The sequence below is a fragment of the Patiria miniata genome, unplaced genomic scaffold, assembly GCF_015706575.1.
Source record: "Patiria miniata isolate m_02_andy unplaced genomic scaffold, ASM1570657v1 HiC_scaffold_20, whole genome shotgun sequence".
NCBI lineage: Eukaryota > Metazoa > Echinodermata > Asteroidea > Valvatida > Asterinidae > Patiria > Patiria miniata.
Window position 1 is genome coordinate 19952921 of NW_024037059.1, and position 24344 is coordinate 19977264.

General features: G+C 39.6%; 2 protein-coding genes across 2 annotated transcripts in view; one reads left to right on the top strand and one right to left on the bottom strand.

The window, feature by feature from the left end:
• Window positions 1–5088, bottom strand: part of LOC119728114 (kinase D-interacting substrate of 220 kDa B-like) — a 129649-nt gene extending 124561 nt beyond the window's left edge. Inside the window, exon 1 of the mRNA XM_038200188.1 lies at window positions 5020–5088. The gene's annotated coding sequence lies outside the window, so the exon portion shown is untranslated. The remainder of the gene's footprint in view (window positions 1–5019) is intronic.
• Window positions 5089–5495: 407 nt separating this feature from the next.
• On the top strand, window positions 5496–9355 carry LOC119728116 (regulatory factor X-associated protein-like). Its single transcript, XM_038200191.1, has 4 exons — window positions 5496–5657; window positions 6233–6576; window positions 7147–7278; window positions 7720–9355. Exons 2-4 carry the CDS (start codon window positions 6235–6237, stop codon window positions 7867–7869), a joined length of 624 nt encoding a protein of 207 aa, XP_038056119.1. The 5' UTR covers window positions 5496–5657; window positions 6233–6234; the 3' UTR covers window positions 7870–9355.
• Window positions 9356–24344: the final 14989 nt, after the last annotated feature.

A 24344-nucleotide genomic window follows, 5' to 3' on the forward strand; every position in this document is an offset into this window, starting at 1 on the left:
GTCTCACAACGTCTTCAGTTTTTGTTACTAGTAGCTTTTAAAAACCCTCCTATTATTTGATCAGTCAAAGACCGTCCAAAATTCAATCCTGTTCCCCTGCCATGCCTTTTACACAGGCTAGTCACCAACAGTCAGATCATATTTCTTGCAGAAACTGTGTCCATCAAGAGACAAAAGCAGGTAACCAATAGGCACAGCTGACTTATCAATCTCCTACAGTCGGAGCTTAATTATATCAGGTTTCGTAACAATCACAGCCAGTCAAGCCTGCTCTATGAAGGCAGGGAGCTCTCAACTGTTGAAAACAGTCACTTGATTGATTTTGACTGAATTGAAAGGACAACATGGCCCAGAATGTATGTTTGCATAGGAGGGTTTTAATGCAATGTATCATGCGAGCAACTCGCATTGTATACAGTGTACATGACCGAATGAATGAATTGCATCAACTTGACATTTATTTTGACTTTCAAATTAGTTACTCCAGGGCAGCTAAATTAGAGGTCAGTGTTTTAGGCAATGCAATTCCCCTGTGACACGTGCATAAGTGATCCCTTGCCATAAAGTAAACACAACATTTGCGTTCGCTGTAATTTTCAGAAATGGATGGATTTTGGGGGTTAGTATTTTATAGCAAATATTGTTACACTGACTTGTTTGAAGTTTTGTGGTCGTAGATGCTGGAAAAACTAAGAAAAACAATCATGTTCATGTTGTCTGGTTCCCTGACCCCACTTAAGATGAAACAGAGCAATTTACAGATGTCAGGGAATTGTAAGCTCAGGAAACCAGTCTAGCTGGCTTGTTCCTGTTCATAGGTGTGTAATCGATTGCAAACAAAATGCTGACTTTTTAAAAGCCAGTTTTTTCCAACGCTGCAGCGTTGGAAATCGATACAAAAATACCACTTTTCTTGAAAATGACAGCACACCAGGTGCCATGATTTTACAGGATGCTTTAGACTGTCATTCCCTAACAGTCCGGTAAGGTATTTCAAAATAATTTGGTAGTTTTGGTTTTTGATGTTGTATCTTCCCTTTAATGCATGATCTGTTATAGCAGACAGTGCTGACTGTAACATCACTGAACATATGGAAATCATTTATAAGTAGATTTCATTTCAAATGAACAGGTACCGGTACCTACATACATAATACTAGTGACTAGTGTAAACATTATGAAATGACTTTTGTAAATCACTTATAAATTCCGTAAATTATTAAAAACACTTACTGAAATTTATCATTTCAGGTTAAATAAACGAGAAATCTGCTGGTGTAAATCTCTTCTGAGTATTTTTGGAACCGGCTTTGATTTCCATCATGTAACAGTAATTTGATTACAATTATTTGTGTAAATTCTTTAAAATTATACCACAATTTTTTTTCATTGATTCAATTTATTTTGTTTGAGAAATTCAACTACGCAGTTCAGCAATTTTAGAGGTTCAACAATGCATTATTCGTAAGCCCCAAGGGCTGTCTAGATTGTAACTTTCACAAAAGAAACGAAGCCTTGCAACCCTATACTTTTTTGTATCGTCAACATGACATCTGATGACGTCTAAGGAACCACAGGCAATCGCTCAGGTCCTAGAAAGTCACAGTCCATCCATTAATCAATTGTGTAAATCAACAACGTATACGCGTACACGTGCATGAACACTGAGCTAATTTGGCAAGGTGATGAATGCTGTGTTTCCATGGCACCAATATAATCCAATAAATTAGGAAAAAAGCACTTTACATGTGGGTGACATCAATGTTCCTTCTTCACTACACAATGAATGTATATCGTACTTTAACTTCATATTCATAAATACCTAAGACTGTAAGAGAGTTTACCCATTCCTATCGGTCGAAAGCCTGTCACGTGGGTGTTTTGAACCACTGATAAAACACCAGCTGGTATTAAACACTTTATTCTTGCACTGCTGCATTCTGCGCCACATCTCACACGACGCGCTGTGCCCGCACCAATCCCCATAAAAGGAGATTTTCAGCATTACTCGCTCAAGACACATACCATAGACATCGCCAGAGGGTACTTCACAAAACATGAGATAAAATTGTCGAGCAAGATCGTTGGAAAATATTGTGAATTTTTGAGTTGTTTTGACTTTTTGACCGTAAGGTATGAATGGGAATAAATATGTGCTTGGCCAGTATTAAACATATTAAACAAGTACATTGTACCTTTAAAACTAGCAGATAATGGCCCTTCCCTTGCCTTCGACTCGGGCCATTATCTGCGTCCAGGCCCCTAGCCATTTTTTTTACCGGCCAATTACATATTCATCCTCTTAATAAAAGCTAAAGCTAAAATAGTTGACATCATGATGGGATGAAAGTGCTCAATTTTGCTTGCAGTACACAATGCGTACATTGTTTTAGCAAATTTCTGGTGAACTTGTGTCTCTGACATAAAATCGGCATTGCTTGCATTCATCACTAGCCATGTACATATGTACAGAATGAGTACATGTACAAAGAAACAAAACCCAAATGTTGGGACAATTGTTTTAGTGAAGATCTGCATGTACATGTAGCACTTTCAAAATCTAGGATATGAAAGCCCAATTCATAGGCTTGCTTTTAGTACAAGAATCATTCAAATTACTCATGTCCTTTTCAAGTTACGGAGTTTTAAACGCAAACACCGTTTTAAAGTTCTGTTCACGGATCACACAAAAGGTGTGTGTTCTTTCACCGAAACGAAAACAATTCACACACATCCTTATGTGATTTGTTTTCGTGTTGCTGAGAGAACACTGATCTGTTTTGTGATCCGTGGACAGAACCTTAAAACGGCGGCTGTGTTTAAAACTCCGTAACTTGAAAAGTACATAAGTGATTTGAATGATTCTTGTACTAAACGAAAGCTTATGAATTGGGCTTTCATATCCTAGATTTTGAAAGTGCTACATGCAGAACTTCAATACAAAAATGGTCCCAACATTTGGGTTTCTTGTTTTTTTTACTCACCCTGTAGTTGCATTGTCTGAAAATATATGTAGCCACTCAACATTTTTCTCTTGAATTACAATGTAATTATTACATTGAATCCTAAGTGAAGGGGCTCAAAGACACTGGCGGGTGCGTATTGTTTTGGAATTCATGTTGGTGTTGTGCCATTCTTGAAAATCACGCATTCTCGAGAATGGGCATGCACATTCTCGAGAATGGGCGCGCATTCTTAAGAATGAGCGCCCATTCTTAAGAACGAGCACGCGTTCTTAAGAATGAGCGCTCATTCTTAAGATTGGGTGGGAATATCACGTGCACAATTTATGAATTTTGCCCAATCTTAACAAACATTGCACGACATAATTATGTTAAATGAATTGTATAGCGGTTAAAAGGGAAACAATTCATATAAAGAGGAAAGAAAATGTGCTATGCTTCTGTACTCGTATAACTACGATAATTTGAATCAAATTAAACCTGTTATTATTGCTTTTTTCTGCCCACTATGGGAAGTTTTGTAATAACGGAGGACTGGGAACTAGTCTGGGAAGTGCTTTGTTTAGGCTAGACAAGTTACAAGTCCCTGCATGTATCATATGCGTGCCACGAAAAAAAACGATGTCCAGAAGCTGCCAAAATTGCTCTTTTGACTAGATAGAATCCAGCTCTGCGACGTTATGGTGGGATGTGAACAATAAATTGGCGGCAATTTAAATGGGAAATAGCATTAGCACCATGGGATGTCGCAGTATTCATTCTCATTCTTCACATTCTTCATTTTTACGTCCCCCCCCCCCCCCCCCCCCCGCTTTTATTATTCCAAAAATCAGAATTCTTTGCACTAGTATTATTATGTCTCTTATATTTTCCCGGTCCCCCCCCCATATTAATACGCCTTTACTTATCATATCCACTCTACTTTTCAGCGCCTTGCGTTGCAACAGTATAATTATTGAGAATCAGTGAACGAGGATTCAGCTAGACTTGCCAAGCGCAGCCGGTGCTCGGCATCGACAAGACCGTTATCTTGTCGCGCATTCTCGAGAATGTGCGCTCAATCTGGAAGAGTTATTTTTTGCCAAGATTGAGCAAGGATCCAGTTGCACATTCTCAAGAATGTGCATGCCCATTCTCGAGAATGCGTGATTTTCAAGAATGGGCACAACATTGGCATGCTGTTTCATGCACACATGTATGTAGGTTTAAACTATGTACCTTGCAACACATACTTAGTGTCATCAACTTCCTGTGCAGCACACCGATCCGACAATGCCAGGAAATTGAGCAACGTTTACTCATCACTGAAACTTAAATCAGGTGTTCTATTGCTTGTAAAGCCAGTCAGATTTCTGCATGGATAGAGTTTCGTTCAATCCAAAAAATTGGGATATAACTACTACTACATGTGGTTAAATCTATTTATTTTCTCTAAGTCGAAAATACTTGCATATTTAAAAAAATAAAATAAAGGATTTCATGTAGTTTGGGGAACGAAAATCAAGTCAAATTTTTTTGGGAATCAATGCTGATAATATGTCAAACACCCCTGGTGCAATAATTAATTATCAAATTATAAATATTTAAAATGTCACAAAAAGTGAAAAAATAAAAGCCCAACAAAATATAATTTTTAGACATTAAAGCCAACATTTATGATAACACTTAATTAAAAAAAAAATTATACTTGAATATTACTTCTACTAATTAGAAGGCTCGAGCATTCTAATTCTAGAAGTACTTGAATATAAGTTCTTCGTGTTCTTAAATGCTTTAAAAAAAAAATAAAAACAAGAAAAAAATCTAAGGCAGTCAAGCACGTCATATTGTATTTTTTTTCATAGAAAGAAAAGAATGCAAAATTACTGCTGACTTTCAGTAATCTGGCCACTGCAAAATGTAAAAAGACAACACAAATTCAGGCCCGCAAAAAAAATAAAACATATTTGAAATTCATAATTTTTACAACTTCAAAAATACTTGCAAAGAAAAAAAAAAGGAATGGATTGGAGCAATTATTTGTTTTGTTTTACGGGACATAATGAAGGTAACTTACATGTTTCGCAGATCTCCACTATTGTGACAACTTGCTTGACTTGACCCAACACTAACAAAGTTATGAAGGCGATGTACATGTACACAACACTGGCATGACTGGCAATGCCGTACACATCAGTTTCCGCGCGGTACAATTTCAACGATACGACGACGCTCGACGTCCAAACCTCCAGCAAGCTTTCTGACGATCATTAAGTTAAAAGGACAACCAGCATCTAAAAAATACCTTCAGTGTGTAAACCGACATCTATCATTCATTTAGTATGCAAAAACTACACATTCTTAGTAGATTTCTCAGTTGTTTTATGAGATGAAGTGCGAGTGATGACTCTCTCCCGTCAACGCATTTCGATCGAAGTGAAATTGTAGTCTGGTAGCTTTAGTCTGTACTAGGCCTCCGGCGCAGTAGTCATAAAACTTTGGCTTGACAACGTACAGGGACCCAGACAGTATTTTGGACATGCACCCAGACGTCTGCTACGATGTTGCAATTTCCTTGCAATCGGTGTTGCAAAATGTAAACAAAAACAACGACGACTGAGTGTGCGTAGAATTCTACCTCCATGATCTTTGTAATGCGGATTTGCCTTATATTTTTGTCCTGATTATCAGAGAATTTCCTTGATTACCAAGAAAGTAAGCAGTCTATCTGTTGTAAACGTGTGTTTTTTGTTGTTGTAATGTACACATTGAAAGACGTTGACAATTGCCAATTGGGCCCTTATTACTGGCCCAATATCCGGACACTTAATCTTGGGGCTTAACATTTTAAATGAAATGGATAATGTTATACTTTGTACTTATTTGAGCATAACCAAGCCAATTAATGCCATTTTCTTTACTGGAGTGTAAGCATTCGTTGTTCTTTTTATGATATGTAGTGTGTACTTTTTTTTTCATTAGTGAGCAAGAATCATTTGTAATGTAATTAATACATCACATAAAAAACTTTCCCCCAAAACTTAATGTCCAATTTCTGTAGAATCGCCCATTTTAATTTTTTTTAATAAAGTTTAAGCTGTTTTAAGACTTGTTTGACCTGAAATGCATGAATCAACAACTCAGAAGTCCTGGTAATAATGACGTGACCTTTTTCAAAGGCAAATTTAGAGTGATCCGTGTCAAAAATCATAATAAGAGGCTTCCCACTACTGTTTTGATGACTTCAATGAAGATAACCAGAGCGGCAATAACTTTTTTCCTTTTTGCAGATATGTCTTCTTCACAATGCTCAAGCCAAGATGGTTCCGCTGCAGACAGCCAGACTGAGTTAGACAACCAGTCATCAGCGGAAAAAGCTACATCCCCCATGCTGATCAAACATGATTCCAGCTCCCATCAGCGGGCCGAATCGTCGTCATCTCTTTCATCCTCGTCATCGACGTCATCTACGTGTTCCAAGGAGGACAAGGTGGAGATGACCTGCACGGTCAAGGGCTGCGAGAAGTCGGCCTACAAGTCGCGCCGGTATCAGCTGCTGCCCTGGAAGTGCAAGTACCACCGGAACAAGACCTACAAGGAGACGTACAAGCGGCGCAAAGCCATGGCAAACCAGGTGGGGGAACTGGTTGGATGGGGTCAGGTCAGGTCAGGTCAGGTCAGGTCAAGTTGTGTCATATTGGGATGGTTAGACATGATAATCCTCAACTAAAGAATATCCCATCAAAAGTTGGCACGATCACAACTTAGTGAAACTATATCGTTAGCACAGTTACTTAATAGTTGGGGTCTAACAGATACAGGATGATTGATATTGGATAGGAGTGGCCTTGCCACTGTTTGTAGTAAAGAGAGGCAGAAACTGAGGTAAAGTACATTGCTTAAGGACACAGCATGGAGGTATTAGCCACATCACTAACTAAGGTTTTTCTTACTAGATTTCATATCTTTAATTTGCACCGAAAAGAGGGTAAAAAATTCCCACCCTTGGGTCTTCAAAAGTTCACCAAAATCTTATGTAAGAGGTTAAAATTTTATACCCGAGTGGTTGCATTAAACAAGCAACCCTCTGAAACTAACTATCTACAGTTAAATACTTGTTTGTACAAGTATCTCCCCCAAACACACACGCACAAAGCTAAACATGTATTTTACTTTTTCTCCAAATTAATCTTTCCTTGTACAGGATCCTTTTAGCATGGAGGTGAAAACCACGGGCCATGAGCCACCAGGGGACAGGCTTGGAGGGGCAGCAAACAGGCACAGACAAGGGGAACAAGGATCCATGCTGGAACAGGTCCTGAATGAGAAAAAGATGGTGAGTGGTTTTGACTGGCAAAATTGTTCACGTCTGTATCAGTACATGGGAGTAAATTATCTGAGTTCCAGCCCGGCCATCATACACAATATTCTGGCAACAGTGTGGTAATATGCACTTTCCAGGCATATTTTCTGGGATAAGGGACTTTTCTGATTCCTCAAAAATCATCGTCGCTTGCTTAACAAGGTGGGTTTTCTCTTGCCTTCAGTTCCTTTTTGATTGCCTGGGTTCTTCCTCTGTAGAACTTTTGCCTTCCTTAATTCATTTCAACTCCTTTCCAACCTTGGCTCTGAGGAAAAAGAAATGAAGCACTGATCAAGTTCAGATACCCTTACAAAATTACAAGTAAACCATCGTATGACTGGATTATCGTTAGCAGCATCTCCTAAAACATTGTTCATAGTTCTCTCGCGTTTTTGGCTGCATTCTCCCCTCCAGGCTCTGATGCAGTCCCCAATCGTCTTGGAATTCCTGCAGAAGCAGCAGCAGAAGAAACACCAGCAGCACAAACACCAGCAGCACAAACACCAGCAGAAGAGCTGGGGCCTGCAGCAGGTCCGTGGCTATGGGCCAGCCTCCCATCGCTGACAGGGTCCACGCACTTTATTAATAACTGGGTTTTACCCTCCATTACAAAACTTTTACACCACGGGTATTGGATGTGCTTTTGCGGATGCTTTCAGGATCAGGTAACTGTTACCACAATGATAGGGTACCTGCGAAACCGTAATTGTTTGAATTAAAACAAACATAGAAGAAAATAGTTTTCCATAGCGTGCACATTTGGTAGGTATTGCCAACTAAAACAAGACAAGGCTAGGCTTGTCAAGCTGTATCCAGAGTCTCAGGTTTGGAGATTGTTTATACTGAGACACTCGGTTAGTGACTCAGTGAGTCTGTCAGTCATTGACTCGGGAAGTCAGTCAGTCAGTGGGGGAGTGAGCCTGTCGGGGAGTGAGTCGGGGAGTGAGTCGGGGAGTGAGACACTCAGTCAGTTCGTCAGTAGTCAGTTAGTCGATGACTTAGTCAGTCTGTCTGTCAGTTGGTTGGTGACTCAGTCTGTCAGTCAGTCAGTGAAGCATTCACTCAGTGTTTCAGTTAGTCTGTCTGTCAGTTAATCAGTGACTCGGGGAGTGACTCAGTGAGCCTCCCAGTCGGGGAGGCAGGCAGTCAGTCTGTGGGGAGTCAGTCAGTCAATGACTTAGTCAGTTTGTCAGTCAGTCGGTGACTCAGTCTGTCGGTGACTCAGTCAGTTAGAGGACAATAGGTGGCCCATCAGGCCCAGCTAAAATGGAACAGGATTCCCAACATTTTCAGTCTGGGTATTTGGTGTCCAAATGTGGTGTTCCAGATGCTGATTCCACTCTTTCACTCATTTTATTATCTACATTCAATTAAAGCTGCCTTGGTGTGATTGCAGCTATGACTGTTTTTTATTCTGGTTCAGTGTCCTTGTTCAGAAGGCAAAGTTGGGCGGTGTGTACCAGTTGATGTCTGGACTTAGGCCAAGCAGATGTATCACCTTGGAAATCAGGGGCTTTTAAGAAGGACTGCTGACTGTTGTGTCGAGGAAGTAGTTGATTACCGATCCAAGTACACGACACCCCTTGTTTTGAAGCTGGAGTGTTGCCAGAAAGTAGGGGTTGGGCCTCCGGTAGGTTTCACCTTCAAAGCTGAAAATCATGCATCAAGGTTTGTGTGGATAGCAAGATGGATGAAATGCTTGCCATGCTGAATGTAGAGAAATTGTGGATTTTGTACCAGGTTTTTATAACTCTGCTTTTAAGAGGTCAATAATTCTCGTGTAGAGATGTGAATTCATTATTTCAAAGTTGTGTATGTCAGATGTGTACAATTGTATTGGTTTTGTTATTATCATTGTTCAAAATTTACTCCTGTTGGGTAATGGGTTGCTAAGATGTTCGCAAGATTTTATATTTGTATTTCTAAATTGTTCTGATATATATGATGGATTTAATGTGTTCACTGGTATATATGCGACACTTTCGTTTGATTTTACTAACAATAAAGATCTTTTAAATCTTTTGAGGAAAGATTTCTTCAGAACATGAAATCATAAATTGTGTTGAATTTTTATGTTTGTCATTAGAGTTTTTTTGTTTGTGTCCAGTAAAATTTGTATTTTTTTTTGGAGAAATTTTCAAATACATGTACTGAATAAAACATTTTACTTGTTTTATTGGGATTGGAGATTCACAAAACTTGCAGGTTCAATTTCTATATATGATCCTTATTAAGTCCCATCCTTTTTTTGCTTGTTAAGTCACATCCTTTTTCCCCACATGGTAACCTTTTCAGAAATTAATCTTTAAACCAGTATTCCTGCACCGAGTGACAAACTGAAGATTGTTTATAGAATCACACATCTATCCCTGAGCCACCTCCTCTGCCATGCCCCAGCTTGGTAAAAATAAGCCTTCTTCAATGAGCCATAGAGGGCGACATACAGAATTCACGGTCAGGTAGGGATTTTCAAAACATCGGCTCCGTTTTCAGCGGAGGCTTAATTACGGCATCAGAATCACTTAATTGCCCTGAAAGTCTAAATTAAAACAAATAATACTCTAACGTTTCGGCTGCTATCATGCAATTCCATATTTTGGAATTAGGACAAGGACTCATTTTTGTTTTAGTCCCCAATTATCTCCTAAATCCGAACCATAGACGAAGCCGATGTTTCGAAAATCTTGTCTTTACTGCTTTAACATGCTTTTGTTACTCCCGCCAAAAAAATATGTATTCATATTTCCCGTTAATAAGAAAACACAAAATTAAGATATCAAACACTGAAGATAAAGTAATTTATTAATTTTCAAAGAAAAACGCATGATTGTTTGATTCTATTGATAGTTTATTCAATATAATGACCAATATGTCCATCGGCGCAAAACATTAGTGTCAATTGATTAAACAGCCAAAACATACGCGCGCATTTTGATATAGAGAAAATGTCATATTTTTGTCAGTCACCTGTTCGTCTGCCAAGCTGCAACAGTGACCCGTGTGTGCTAACATAACCGAGGTGAAAAGGTATCTCAACGGTCACTTGACATTTATTTTGTCTACTTATGAATCAATACGTACCGGTATGTTCGGAGTCAACTTGCTCTGTCGGTCGCGAATGAATTTCGAAGTTGTGGTGGTGTATCGACCCGGGCACATTCCGACGGGAGTACACTGACGCCTGACCATGCTAACGTAAACACAACAACATGTGCGACAATGACAGTGATGGAATTTTCTTTACATGTGCCGACTGCTGACACTGCATGCTTTGCATGAGGTCTGAACATGGTAAAAGCTGAGGCAAGGTTTTGAGAGTGGAGTCAAGGTACGTCGTGAGTACTAAATATTGAGTGAAACATTTTGAGTAAAGGGCCACGTTGGCGTTGGGTTTCGAATGGCCCTAGTCTATTGCCCGCACTGGAGTAGACTGTGCATAGCACAGAGAAGTCTGCTACTGCGGGGCCATAGACTAGGGCTAGCCTAGGTTTTGAAGTGCATGACTGAGTACCGTTTGCCTGTGTAGGCCTATTGTTTGTATCTGAAGTGATTTGCTTGGATGTAGAATGACTTGCAAAACTCTTACTGGGCCGGGAGGTAAGAAAGGAGTCGAAAACCTTTCAATAATTTAGACCAGGGTGATAGTTCAAGCTTTACTGTATAGATTTCTCTCAAAAGTCTCAATTCTTTTATAAGCCTAAAAATTGAGTTTATAAAAAAGTCATCAAGTTATCAGTGCAACAATGTGAAGAAAAAAAAGATCACTGAAGCCTGGATATAGGGTGAAACAAATGGACACTTTGAATGGTTTACTTATGTCTTGGTTTTATGCACAAATTACCTGGTTTGTCATACATAAATATTAATAAGATTTAGTTTTACAAAAACTTGGCTAGCCAGGGTGAGTCACTGAAAGGTAGGAATTTCTTTTCTGGAAATTGATTGGTTTTGATAAATTGCTAACAATTTTACGCACAAAAACGGTTGAATTTATTTTTGTATCAGTCAGTTATGCAGGATAAGCTGATATGAACTCATTTATAAACTCAATTGATGGGTTTTAATAATTGTTCAAATTTTTCCCACAAAATAGTCGAAATTCAAATCGGATGCATCTATGTCATTTCAATAAAAATTGATTTGTAAACTGATTTGTAAATTGATTTGCCAATGGCATTGCATGGCAGGGGTGGGGGAATTGTTTTTCAACTTGTTTAAACATTTCAAAAACAATTTTACTTCTTTGGATGGTTGACTCATAAATAGATAGGTCTACATTTTTCGCCAAATTTTATTTGAATAATTTATTCATAATAAATGGTTTATATGCAGGTGCGCTGCATTATCAAATTATTCAGGATTAATTATGTTTGAGAGTCTCATTTAAAGGGCTGCTCAAAAAGTAATGCAAAGCATCGAAAAGGATTTAGTGCTTAATGTTGTAAAATTATTTGAAACTCAAGTCTCTTTGTTTTTGCACAAAACATTTGGACTCAACATTGAGACGGTTTATAAGATTGTCAGTTTCTTTGCAATGGAAGATGCCTACTGTTAGTTGTGTAGATGAAGGCAGGCAACTTCTAGGCATTTTCGAACCTCCTTGCTCTTTAAAACAAATAAGAAAAAAAAACTGCTCCGTCAATGTAACATTAGCAACATGATTCAATCAATGAGGTTGGAGTGCTTTAACTGTAATTTACTCGTAATTTGGGTATTTTGGCCGTTTGAAGATTTAGTTATGTCGCTGTTTACTTATTGGGGCGCCCTCTATCACCTGGCAATTTGGGTACAAAGTTAAAATGCTTTTTGGGATTATATTTCAATGTTATGCGCCGTTAACTATCAGGGCGTCCTCTATCATCATCCTCGGGTGGAAATTTTGTTTTGGACAAATGCATGGGCTAATTGCAATAGACCATTATTATGTTGCGCATTTTTTTCCCATTCAAATCAACGTAATCAAAGCGAGGCTAGAAGGAAACATAGAATGCTTCCCTTTTGCACAAAACATTATCATTCATTACTGTTATTGGATACAGGGAACATGACTGCAATGGTGGCAGCATGATAAGGTTGCAGACCAGTAAATCGGTCCGAAATTGCCTACGCCGGCCAAATCACGATTTGCATGCCCTCAAAATCTTCAGTACTTGAGCATGCTGTGGGCCATGAACTTGAGGGTTTGTAAAAAATATGGGTGGAAGCCCTGCACAATACTGTGAGCTTGTAGTTCCGTTCAATTTGGATGAAATTGGGGCCCTTGAAGCGCTCATTTTGCAATGGAGTGTAAGCATCTTTTTTCAAAATGGCGATGGGCTTCAGGACTATTTTCAGGGGTGATCATCTTCGGATGGAAATTTCTTTTAAAAGTCATCAGTTGACACCCCCCCCCCCGAAAATTGAAAAGAAATTGAAAGATGATGAAATAAGTTTTAATTTGATGTGTATCTCGAACACCTTGAAGAGTTGTGAGTATTTTTCCCGGATTTCCGAAACATTTACCATTGGGGTCTATGGAAGTTTATTTACTGGTCTGTAACCATAAAGGGAGTATCGTGGCGCGTCTATACTGTGTGACCTGTGACATTTCTCCAGATTGTTTGCTCGCGCTAGTGGGATTTTCGTATGCCACTTTCAGTTTGATGGTGCTTGCCCCACATTTTAATATCTTCACATGTGAGATTTTCAGTTCATGTCATGATCACGATATGTCATGGTTTACATGTACAGCAAGAAGCGTGTCGCTCCTTTGCTATTCAAGCTTTGGGAAGCATAAGGACGAACACGCGTTTTGTTTATGTCGACCGAGATCAAGAATTTCGGTCGATCATCCTACAACTGTCAAATTCTACTGAAAATAAACTGATAATATGACCTATACAAAACGCGTTAAAAATTACTGGTAAAAACATATTTTTGTGCAAAAATCTAGGCCTCTGCAAAAGGAAACACCATTTGGGTTTGAATTTTCATTCAGTGTTTTTTTTTTCTCACTTGTCCATGCTATTTTCTGCAGAGTCTGAATAAAAAAGGAAGGGCTCATAGATTTGCAAATTACCAGTTTTAAATACCTGAAAATTAATCTGAAATTGTTTCATTTCGCAACCTTACTGTACCTACATCTCTACACAGAGTGATAATTTTTTTTAATGATAAGCTGCAAGCACATATGACTTTTCGGGTACATGCTACACGCCCAAGACACATACACAAAAACATGGCCAATATTTTGCATACATCTATTTCTTTTATTCTGTGACTTTTTTTAAACATCGGGCTGAGAGTTCATCCACAAAGGCTCAGGCCAACTAATAGGGAACGTGAAACTCCATCTTGCTTCCTATTCATTTATTAATAACTGAAAGAGGTACTCGCGGATGCATGCAGCATCATCCATCTCCATTTTGTCACGTCTTTGAACATTTATCATAGATTCCGGTTAGCATCTTTATTTTTGTTTTGAATGCTTGTCTGAATAAAAACGATCTGTTACAATTTTTATACTGTCACCCAAAATAGCTGTCTCAGCATTTAGGATCAAGGAATGCAAAGTGAACAAGGAACATGAAATTTGATACTGATTTCATATCGATTTCGTAAGTAAGAACCGTATGGTAATGGTATAACTCTTTCTAGGTTCCTCCTGATGAGGTAGACATGTAAAGATGCTCATCCTTTTTCAAATTCCTCAGACTTCGAGTCAACGTATGTCTTCAAGTGTTTGCAACCGTGGAGCAAGACATTAAAGAGAAAGGGTCCGTTACTTAAGAAGCCATCAAGCATGGGCAACTTTGAGTAGGTAAGTAATTGCAAATAAATACAATGCGCTTGACCTTTTACGTGTCTGACTTAAGAGTCACACTGTACACCAGATAAATTTCTGCCAATGGTGAATGCGATCTCTTCAAACTTCAATTTGTAGGTAAAATTCGGGGAAAAAACGTGTTTTTCGTGCAACTTCCAACAATAACGAGGACTTTATTTAATTGGACCAATTACATCACATTTCCCCGTCCAAAAATATATTGATTTTTTTTTTTACGATAACAGCAAGTTCATTTTTTTCCAGCAGCTAGCAAGTCAAAAGCTTTGAACGATATGCGGAGCCACTCTGTATGACCTCTGGGTATAGACTGATGTGATTCATTGTACATAAATGGAAAATACATTTCAAATTTGAATTGGTAAAAAACACAAGGTTCGATTTACGGTGACGTCTTTTCCATATCCGTCATTGCCATATCCGATTCCACACAGGATTATCATGTTGCCTTGGACAGTACAAACGTACATGCAATTATATATGGATTGAAGTAGTTCCCCCCAACCAAGAGACACTCAAAATCCAAATAGGCCATAAAATGTCTCCTGTTACACATCTGCATATTCTGATGTCTCTGAGGCAATTTAATGAATCGTAATAGGATTGAACACGGTGGCCATGTCGGATGAAATCGATCATATTTATAGCTTGGCTGGTATCTGGGTTAAAGAAAAAGAATCTGGTAAAAAAGAGGGTTGTTGACCCACCTAAGGGACGCCGCGTGCAACCTGCAGACGAGCAATAATCCATTATGCTCCTTGATCTCATTACAAGAACTGAAGCCATATCAAATTTAAATAACTTCTTTTTTTATTCAGGCAGAAACAAATCTTAAAGGGTAGTTTTATTGAGGGTCAGTCGCGGGAGTGGGAGTGTGGAAATCAATTTATTACCACTTTAATGTTTTTTAATTTGGTCGAGAGGTGCTCCAGGGGAAAGGGCGAGATTTGCGAGAGGATTTAATAAACGATTCCTGGTTGTCTGTGAACTGGTGCTGCTTTCGTGTAAAGGCGCATTGCCTTACAAATTGTGGTAAACTCTTGAGAATTTGTAGTACATAACTGACATTTTTATGTTTAAACATTAAGCCTGTTTCTGCATGAACGATGCCAGATATGGGCGCTCGGCCGGGATTTTTTTTTTCTAGAGGGGGGCAAAGCACTCACCAGAAGCGAAGGGAGAAATCACCGGCCGTGGAAAAACCTGGCGAGAGGGGTGCTAGACATCACTCCACGCTTTGTTAAAAACCGTCCAAGTTGTTCAGTATACATCAAAGTAACAGCAATAGGATTTTCCCCCTCGTCTCCATGCGGGGGGGGGGGGGGGGGGGGGGGGGTACCTGCCACCACCTTGCGACGCCCATGTTGCCAGATTGTCAATCACCATCCAATGAAAAATCTCTGGTTACATACGCCATCGGCGATATCTGAACATGAAATCACTGTCGCCGTCCGTGGTTTAAGATATGCACCGACATGTCATGTTTACCGTTGAAGCAGCTGCATCACAATATTTGAGATGAGCTCTGGATTTTTTCCCCCATAAAACATTATCAAATGTCTCGTGCAACAGTACAGGTATCTTGGCTAAGTTTGTTTGGAATAAATTGATCCGCGGTGGGCATGATTCAACGTGATCCGGGTTTATGAAAACCCACTCCCAATTGATTCTGCACAAAGACATTTTTGTTTACTTCGGCGGAAAAGCTCGGATCTACAAAATGTAGTTTGGTTAAAATGATACGTGGGGCACGATTCAACGTGATCCGGGTTTATGAAAACCCATTCCCACTTGATTCTGCACTAAGAACATGTTTTTCACATCGGCGAAAAAGCTCATCGGACTTACAAAATGTCACCGAAAGACCCAATTCCAAATCAACATTACTATATAGAAAAAGGCCCACACGCGTGCATACACACCCGACTTTGGATGAAATGAATTCTTATCTTAGAAAATCTGAAGCAGCATTGTTTTTCCCATTTACATTTTTAAATTTCAATGATTGGAAGTTTTAGCGGATCTTTTCCCCTGGCAAAACAGGCATGCGATTTAAAAAAGTTGAATGGTAGATTCAGTTTCTGAAAAGAAATGGAGGGTATTCCAGTTAAAGTTTTGAATACTTTTTGGGGAGGCTTACTCGGTTTTTGAGTTTTATCACCAATACAATTTCTCCAGCGAGCAAATATCCACACGGTTATGTTTTTTGAAAGTCTGGCCCGAAGATAAAAAAGAAAAATTTAACCTCTTGATGGAAACACAGACAAAGAAATGTTATATTTTGCCATCCTCTACTTTGTACAGGTGAGCCTTGCCATTAAACATGAGACAGGCGTTCGTATCATTGATCTACAAATGACAGTTAAAACAATCTGCTAAGCTTTTTTTTTTAGCAGGTTGGAGTACATTCTTGCAATCCAGTTTTCCTTTTCACCTTTTTGTACAGGTACAAAGCAATTTCCTCATCCTTTACACAAGAAGAAGTAATTTTATAGCCGGTCTTGCGTTCTCCGTCACACAGGGGAACGAGCCCAGATAACTGGGCCATCTTACACCTGCATGACCCTCTTCCACGAGGTCCTATGGGAGGGTATCCTCTCCTTAATCGAATGATATAGTTTCCCAACGGGATACCAGGGATATACCGACTCCTATATGAATGAACGAATGTACATGGAGCAAGTTCGATCGAGAACAATGGGTGTACTCAGTGGATGATTTGTAACGTATGTTACGCATGCGCATTGACATTACCATGCAAACTCCGGTCGGACGACATCACGAATTAATTTCTCCGTCCCTGGCTTCCTGCTGTATGTACCGGCATGAAGCGCGCTGCTTACCACGGACGCGACCAATTAGCATATCAGCGTAGGCTGGAAATAATGGATCCATGTGAGTTCGAGTGACTAGTGAAGTTGCTTGAACAGTGGTTAAAATGGTTCGCGAAAATTCGCGCTCGAACTCCCTGTGGTAATTTTGCCGCGGATCAATACCGGTAGGCGAAGACGTAAAGAGGTGCAAGAAAGAAGAAAGAAAAAAAAGTCTCAATGGAATTTGTCCCCTCGATCCCTTTTAAATTAAAATGAAGTGTTAACATTGCACCATTCTGCTGAATGAATTCGAAGAAATTGTGGGAAATCAGGTGAAAGGGAGTAGAGACACAATGAGGACGTCATTCAACACTAGAGGGCGCTGTTCAGGCTATACCTCTTACCCATAATGTGCATAGCCAACCTCGTCCCCAGGGTGTCGAGCAGTACGCGCCCACCACTACCTGCTCTCTCACCCTGGTATTGGATCATTTGCATGTGCAAGATTTTTGCACACGTATGCAAATGAGGAACAGTCTGGTGCCTGGATATGCGTTACACATTAGCGTTTGTTTTTGTATGCGGTGTCTGGGGTAAAAACAGAGTCAATTCGTAGCAGCGCGAGCACGGCGTGTGTTACGAAAACACGATTTTTGAAATCAAACTGTTACGATCTTATCAAGACAACATGCAGTATCATATTTCATATTAATATGAGCAAATTGGAAAGGAAATTAGTATTTTCGAGAAGGCGTGGACGAATGATCGCGAAAACACGTACTGCACGTTGTGAATATATAGCACCAAGTACACGATAAAAATCCATTACTAGCCAATTGCGGTATCCAATCAGGATACAGGAAGAAAGTTTCCTATCCAGGGTTTACTATTGGAAACGCGGTTGGAAATAAAGTAAGCACTGGGGACGAGGTTGGTGCATAGCCGACTCGTTTTAGACCCCTTTCCGATTGTTTCTCCTTTTAACTTAAACTCAAGGCTCCTCTTTCCCCATCCCCTTTTTTGTGGAGGAATATGTATATAGTTGGCAGGTTGAGTCAGAAATCAGAAATCAGTCGGGGGGGGGGGGGGGGGGGAGCTGGTCTGTAAGAAAGGTCGTACTGCACCCAAGTGAAAAATCCTGCCAAGATCGATTCGATGACTGCCTATACAGGCAATCACGGTCTGCTGGTTAATCTGAGTCTATACCTCTTATGCTCGTGGATTGAGCATCCACCTGCCCCGGACTCGAAATTAATTGCGACAGGTCAATGTTGCATGAAGGCAGTAATTGGATTCCGTTTTGAAATATCAAACACACGCTTCGTCTTCAACAGTCACCGGTCAATATGTCAATAGTAAGTCTTTTTTCTGTATAAACAAAAATCATTTAATTAGTTTGAAATATCCACAGATGTCACTTTTATTCAAAGGCAGTATTTGTATCCACGCTTGTAAGCGTGTGAATTTCAACTTGAGCTTGTGGAAGTAAAAGGACTTTAATTAACAAAATAATCTCAGTGCCGCTGGAAATAGAAGAACACTCAATCATAATTTAACTACAATTGCATTAAATGCCGTGTCGGATTAGATCTCGAAAAAAAAAATGTAATTGCGATCTTTTTTTGAGACAACAGCGTGCAGCTTTTTGGGGGGTTGGGGTGGGGCGGGGCGGGGAACCGGCGATGTTTCTAGTAGAATGAATAATTATTATAACTTGAAAAAATATAATATTTCATTTTTATGAAATATTAATCAACGCTGCAATATGAAACTCTCCCAGAATTTAAAGAGTTCTCCCAGAATTTGAATTTAAATTTAAATAGTTTTTGCCAGAGTCGTTTTTGCTAGGAACAGTTCTCCCAGAGCATTTGCGCGTATATAGTTCAAGAGTTGGGATGGAGAGGATTGATTTGTGACAACGCGATGCAGACGTATCGACGACTTTGTTTCCTCGATACTGGGTCCAGTTCCCGGGTTTTTCCTTTTGGCCATCTATCCCTCGGTCGAGTTTCCAGCTAGCCGGGAGACTTCGTCCACACGCCCCACGATATCGTTCGGATACTCGGCGAGAGATTTGTTCTGCACGAGGGGAGAAAACGGAATGATGTCCTCAGAATCGGATATACATCAATTGTAATGAATTTCTAAGAAAACATGAATTTAATTTTTGGGATTGCATTTTCCAGATTAAATGTTATAAAGATGAGTGTGACAGCGGCAAGGATGGCCGTAGCCAGCCTGGTGGAAGCGAAGGGTCGTTTTTACCATGAATCGGACCTTTTCATGTCTAATAAACAGTTGATCATCCTGGTCAAGTGGAGTGTCGTTTTTACAATAAAGTGGACCTTTTCATGTCTAATTAACATTTAATTAGACCTATAAATTACACAGCCTGGTCAAGTGGAGTGTCGTTTTTACCATAAAATTGACATTTTCACGTCTAATAAATAATTGATTATACACATTGAAATTCACAGCTTGGTGGGATTGTCGTTTTTACTATAACGTGGACCTTTTCATGTCTTATAAACAGCTGATTAGACATATAAATACACAGCCTGGTCAAGTGGAGTGTCGTTTTTACCATAAAGTGGACATTTTCATGTCTTATAAGCAGTTGATTACACATCGAAATACACAGCCTGTTGGAATTGGAGGGTCGTTTTTAATATAAAGTGGACCTTTTCATGTCTAATAAATAGTTGATTACGCATACGCAGCCTGATAGAATGGGAGGTTCGTTTTTACAATAAAAGTGTACCTTTTTATGTCTAATAAACAGTTGATTACACATGGAAATACACATTTGAGTAAAACTCAAATGTCAATCACGAGGAAAAAGTGGGTCTGCGGCCGATTGGGATGGGGGGGGGTGGGAGGGAGGGAACGTCCGACCTCGCCACCCCCTGCCTACGGGCCCGAGCGGCCAAAGAAAGGTAAATTGTCAGTCAGTATGCGTTATTCCAACGTAAATGATTTAAAGCTCTCAAAAGCAAATACATTCCTCTATTATCGATTTCAGGAATTGAGTGCCGTCTTTCAGCACTAGAATTGCCGCCGAAACGTGGCTTGTATGCATCGCTACTGCCGCCAGTGCTTGTAAAAACATGACTGGGGCCGCGGTGGACATGCCAAAACACCGTCATGTCATGCTCAAGGTTGATATGTCAGCTACAAGGTTTTTATACAAATAAATGCAATTTGTTCAACGTTGGCCGTTTCCTCTCTGCAGTATGCCCTCGAGATGTAAAAACCACATACCACTTAAGACAACATCAAAAAGCCAAATGCACATGTTGGCACAGGTGGACAGACACCTTAGCGCGTTGCATGTTGATATAATCGAAGAAATACAAACGCTAAGCACCTGGCTGTGAGGGCATTGTCTTTGCTTTTCCTGTGTTTGCAGTTCATCAGGTCAAAAAGATTGGTTGCAGCTAGCTTTTCAAAAGGTTCTTGATATTTTGGTGAAACCTGGAAATAATTGCTTTTTCGTTTCTGTCACATCAGTTTCTTATACTTGTTATATAGGCAGTGTTTCTTACCAACATTTGAGCCAAATGTGCCATACGCTGTCGTAAACTTTGACGCCACACCTGCGATACAGAAATATGTAAAGACGTGTAAAATGATTAGTTAGTTTTAGCCATCAAGGAACATCCTCACACAAGTGTGTATTTGCTTGCAAATCGGGGACTCCCTATTTTCCCTCTTTTGTTTGTACTTTGTTTGTAGTAACCCAACTTTTTAGGAAGACCTCCCATATGTTTTGTACACGAATCCAAATTGGGGACCTCTCGGGAATTGGGGACCCTATTGTCCTCAACGTCCCCTATTGAATGCAGAAACAAACTCATAGGCGTCAGAGCGGCAATTCTTGACAAAAACAATGTATCACTTCATGATAATCTCTTAATCTTCACCCATACGGTGAAACTTTAACCAAACCCACTCAGTTACCCTAACTCAGACCCCTGCCTCATTTTAACCTTATAATCGGCACCCCTTTCATTATTTTTGAAAGAACCTGCTGACACATTATAAACAGAGGAAAAACGTTTCTAACATTTGTTTTGTTTGCTTTATTTTGAGTTTAGATGCATTCTATCCGTTAAATTCCAATAAAAAAAACCCCCTTACTATACGAACATAGTTATCACACACAGGTACATTTTCGTACTCCATTTTCTTATTCCATTGAATTCTTCTACCCTGATTAAGCACCTTCGATTTAAGGTTATTATTTCTTTAAAAATCGGAGGAAGGACTAGCAATCAAAGCCGTCTCCTTTCACAATGACCTCGGAACATTTCTTTTTTGGTGGATTTCCTTATCAAAACATAATCCAGCACGTCTGCACTGCCTTGAAGAGAAAAGGAAATGAAATCTTCCTAAGTCAAGGGAAGGGAATTCATTTTGATTGGGACGCGGTTCAGTTCACAAGAAATCATATACAATCAAGGCCCCATAATACGCGAGACTAAGGCTTATGACAACAAACAATCCTCCTGCATGCCATATCCTGGTAACTCGTACGTGATTGTACCCCTAGAATGGCCAGAGAGAACGTGCAGGCTCTATAGTATATACTGCACACTACTTCTTCGACCTTTATGAATTTATACGGTAATATCAATCAAGCATTAAGGCTTCCCATTCTTTGGAGGACCAAAGCGTGAATTTAGGTTTTATGAAATACGGACTCATTGGTGGTATTGCGCATGCTCAGGCATAGATAATTGCGAGTGGGACTAGTCACGTGAGAGGGTTTAACCAATAAAAGGGAAAACGAGTCCGAATTTGTTTATAGGAGTCCGATTTCACATCGGATTAACTTCGTAGAAAAAGCAAAGTTTTGCTTGCTTGAGATAAAGCCTGGGCTACTAGCATATTTCGAGTAATATGTATGTGCTTATATTATGTGCGCGTGTTCATGGTGTAAATCGATGACACACAATGTGAAGTATCATCGAGTAATGGAGGACTGGAGTCAAATCGAGGACGACCTCAATTAGAAAACGTGTACAAAACCAATGGACAGACAATGAGGAACAATATAAAATCTTCGATGTACACCATAAACAAACCTGAATTGTGGCGAACATAATACATTTTTATGTCACGATATTTCTCCCTTGCAGTTTAATAAGAGTTAGGGATAGGGTTAGATTAGTTTTAAATTTAGGTTTCGGTTAGAGGAAGGCTCAGTTGAATATTCACGTCATACTTTATAAAAACTGACAGTGAATGCACCAAAACTTAAGTATACTCGAAATTCAATATATTGTTTGAGCACCATACCCGACGAGCAGTTGATTGGTGATGCAGCTATACCACAAAACACATTGGGAATGTAGATTGACGGGTTACTTTCTGTCACGAATAGCGCAGGTATTCTTTGTGTTATATAGCAAAGAAATTCTTGAAATATCTTTGATCAGTATTTGGACTTCAAAACAAAATATGGTTGCACAATCGCTTGATATAAAATAAAACTATATCGCATTCCCCGATGTTCTTGAACCGTATAGGAATAAAGTGCGAACCACTTAGTACAGTGTCACTCTGTATGTAATAGATCCCGAGTTGTGAAGAGTAACTGCGGGGGACACCAACTGAAGGTGAACAAAATACTGCAATTTCCATTCGTCGTTGCCAGGAGTTCCGTTTCATTACGCTAATGCATCGGATCTGTTTTTAAGGTCATATCCTGAAGACACTCCATTTTTGTTTTCGCTTGTTTTCTCCTAAAAATAGCTGAAAGCCGTATTTTTAATGGACAGGGAGAACGTGAGGATTTGATTCAAACAATAGTTTATAAACGAAGAAAGAAAAAAAGGTGAATGAGACTGTCCTCGAGTATATACGTGCGTGCACATTTTGTAATGGGCATGCGTGCTGTCAGAGCCTGCGATACCGTTTACTAAGATTCGTCAGTGCTTAAATCAACGCGATTCGCCTTTCTCTTGAAGTCACGAGTACCATTAGGTCCTGTTCAAATTAATTAATCTTTAATTACTGCGTGAGAGGTAGTTGAAGGTCCGGTGTGTCCGAATCACTTTGCTTTCACCATACTGAGTTTGACTCCCCTTTAGCGCATGCCGCGATCGGGCAGGTGCCTTAAATCTCTTACCTTTGTTTGGGATTTAGGGTTAAAAAAGCTCGTATCAAAATACATACAGTTTGCGTGGGGTGTGACATCGTGGCGGTATTTGTCCACCTTCTCCAAGTTGATTTAATTCCCTCTCCTGTACGACATCCACTTTTTAGCCTTTAATTTATAATCTCCTTAAAACCGAGCTTGTATACCAATTTGTTTTCCCTCCCCCAATAATACTTTTTGATGAAAATATGCCCTAATCCCTCTTCCTTCCTCAACCCACGCCTTGTTTAATATATTCTGAATTGTTTTAATGAAGGGTCATATGACATTGTTTGAAATGTCATAAAGTTGACCCATGAAAATTTGGACATCTTTTTTTCAACCGGTGGTATACCTTTTAAGTTTTGCAAAAAAACCAAAACCAACAAAAAAACAACACCACACATACAAAAACGACCGAATCGCAATTTTCCTTAAACACATTGTGATGGTGCCATTAACAATAAAGTAATGCTACAAACCATATTGATAAATAATAATGAGGGGGTAACATTTGTCAGGATTTTGTCCTGATTTTAGGATTTTTTGATCAGGATTTTTCCTGAAATGAGGATTTTGAAAGAATCCCTCTTGAAATCTGGAATTCCACGTTCTACTGCAAAGTGAATTAAACTTCAAAAGTTTACATAGAACACAAGAAAAAACGGATTGGTTAAAATAACCAATAGTGGTTAAAATGTGGCCAACCAATCCGATTGGTGGTTGTTTCAACCAACGACTGGTTAAGTCAACCAATCTGTTTCTTAGAGAATACGAATAGAACCTCCGTTGCCCTTGGGCCTTCGGTGACCCTCAAACCCTCTGGCAAATTTCTCGAGACTTTGCTCCCGCAATCTCACCCCTGAATAACGATTACAATCCAACTATTTTTTTCACAGAACGCCCGTGTGCCAGTGACGGATCGGGGGTGTGTAGCATGGCTGGATCGAAAACCGGATCGATTTTTGAGGTAAGGATAGGCGCTGTACATTCTTGATCGGTATAAACGTGGCTCACAGCTCCATTATGAATTCATTTAGCTGCAGTTGAAAAATGTCACTCTCCATGATGTGCATCAGTGCGTAATGCCCGATCTCGCACGACACCCAACCTATTCACCTGTCTGGCAATTGTAAAAACCTTTTAAGTCTCGTGGCGCTTATAGGAGGAAAAACACTACTAGACAACCGGGCTATTTTCTCTTCTTCTTAAAGATAAGAGCTTCTTTGAAATTGATTTCACGAGCCTTATTATCACCCTT

Coding starts and splice junctions, on each gene's coding strand:
- LOC119728116 (XM_038200191.1), top strand. CDS start 6,235: ATGTCTTCTTCACAATGCTCAAGCCAAGATGGTTCCGCTGCAGACAGC. Junction 6,577..7,146: donor GCAAAGCCATGGCAAACCAG/GTGGGGGAACTG, acceptor TTCCTTGTACAG/GATCCTTTTAGCATGGAGGT. Junction 7,279..7,719: donor TCCTGAATGAGAAAAAGATG/GTGAGTGGTTTT, acceptor TCTCCCCTCCAG/GCTCTGATGCAGTCCCCAAT.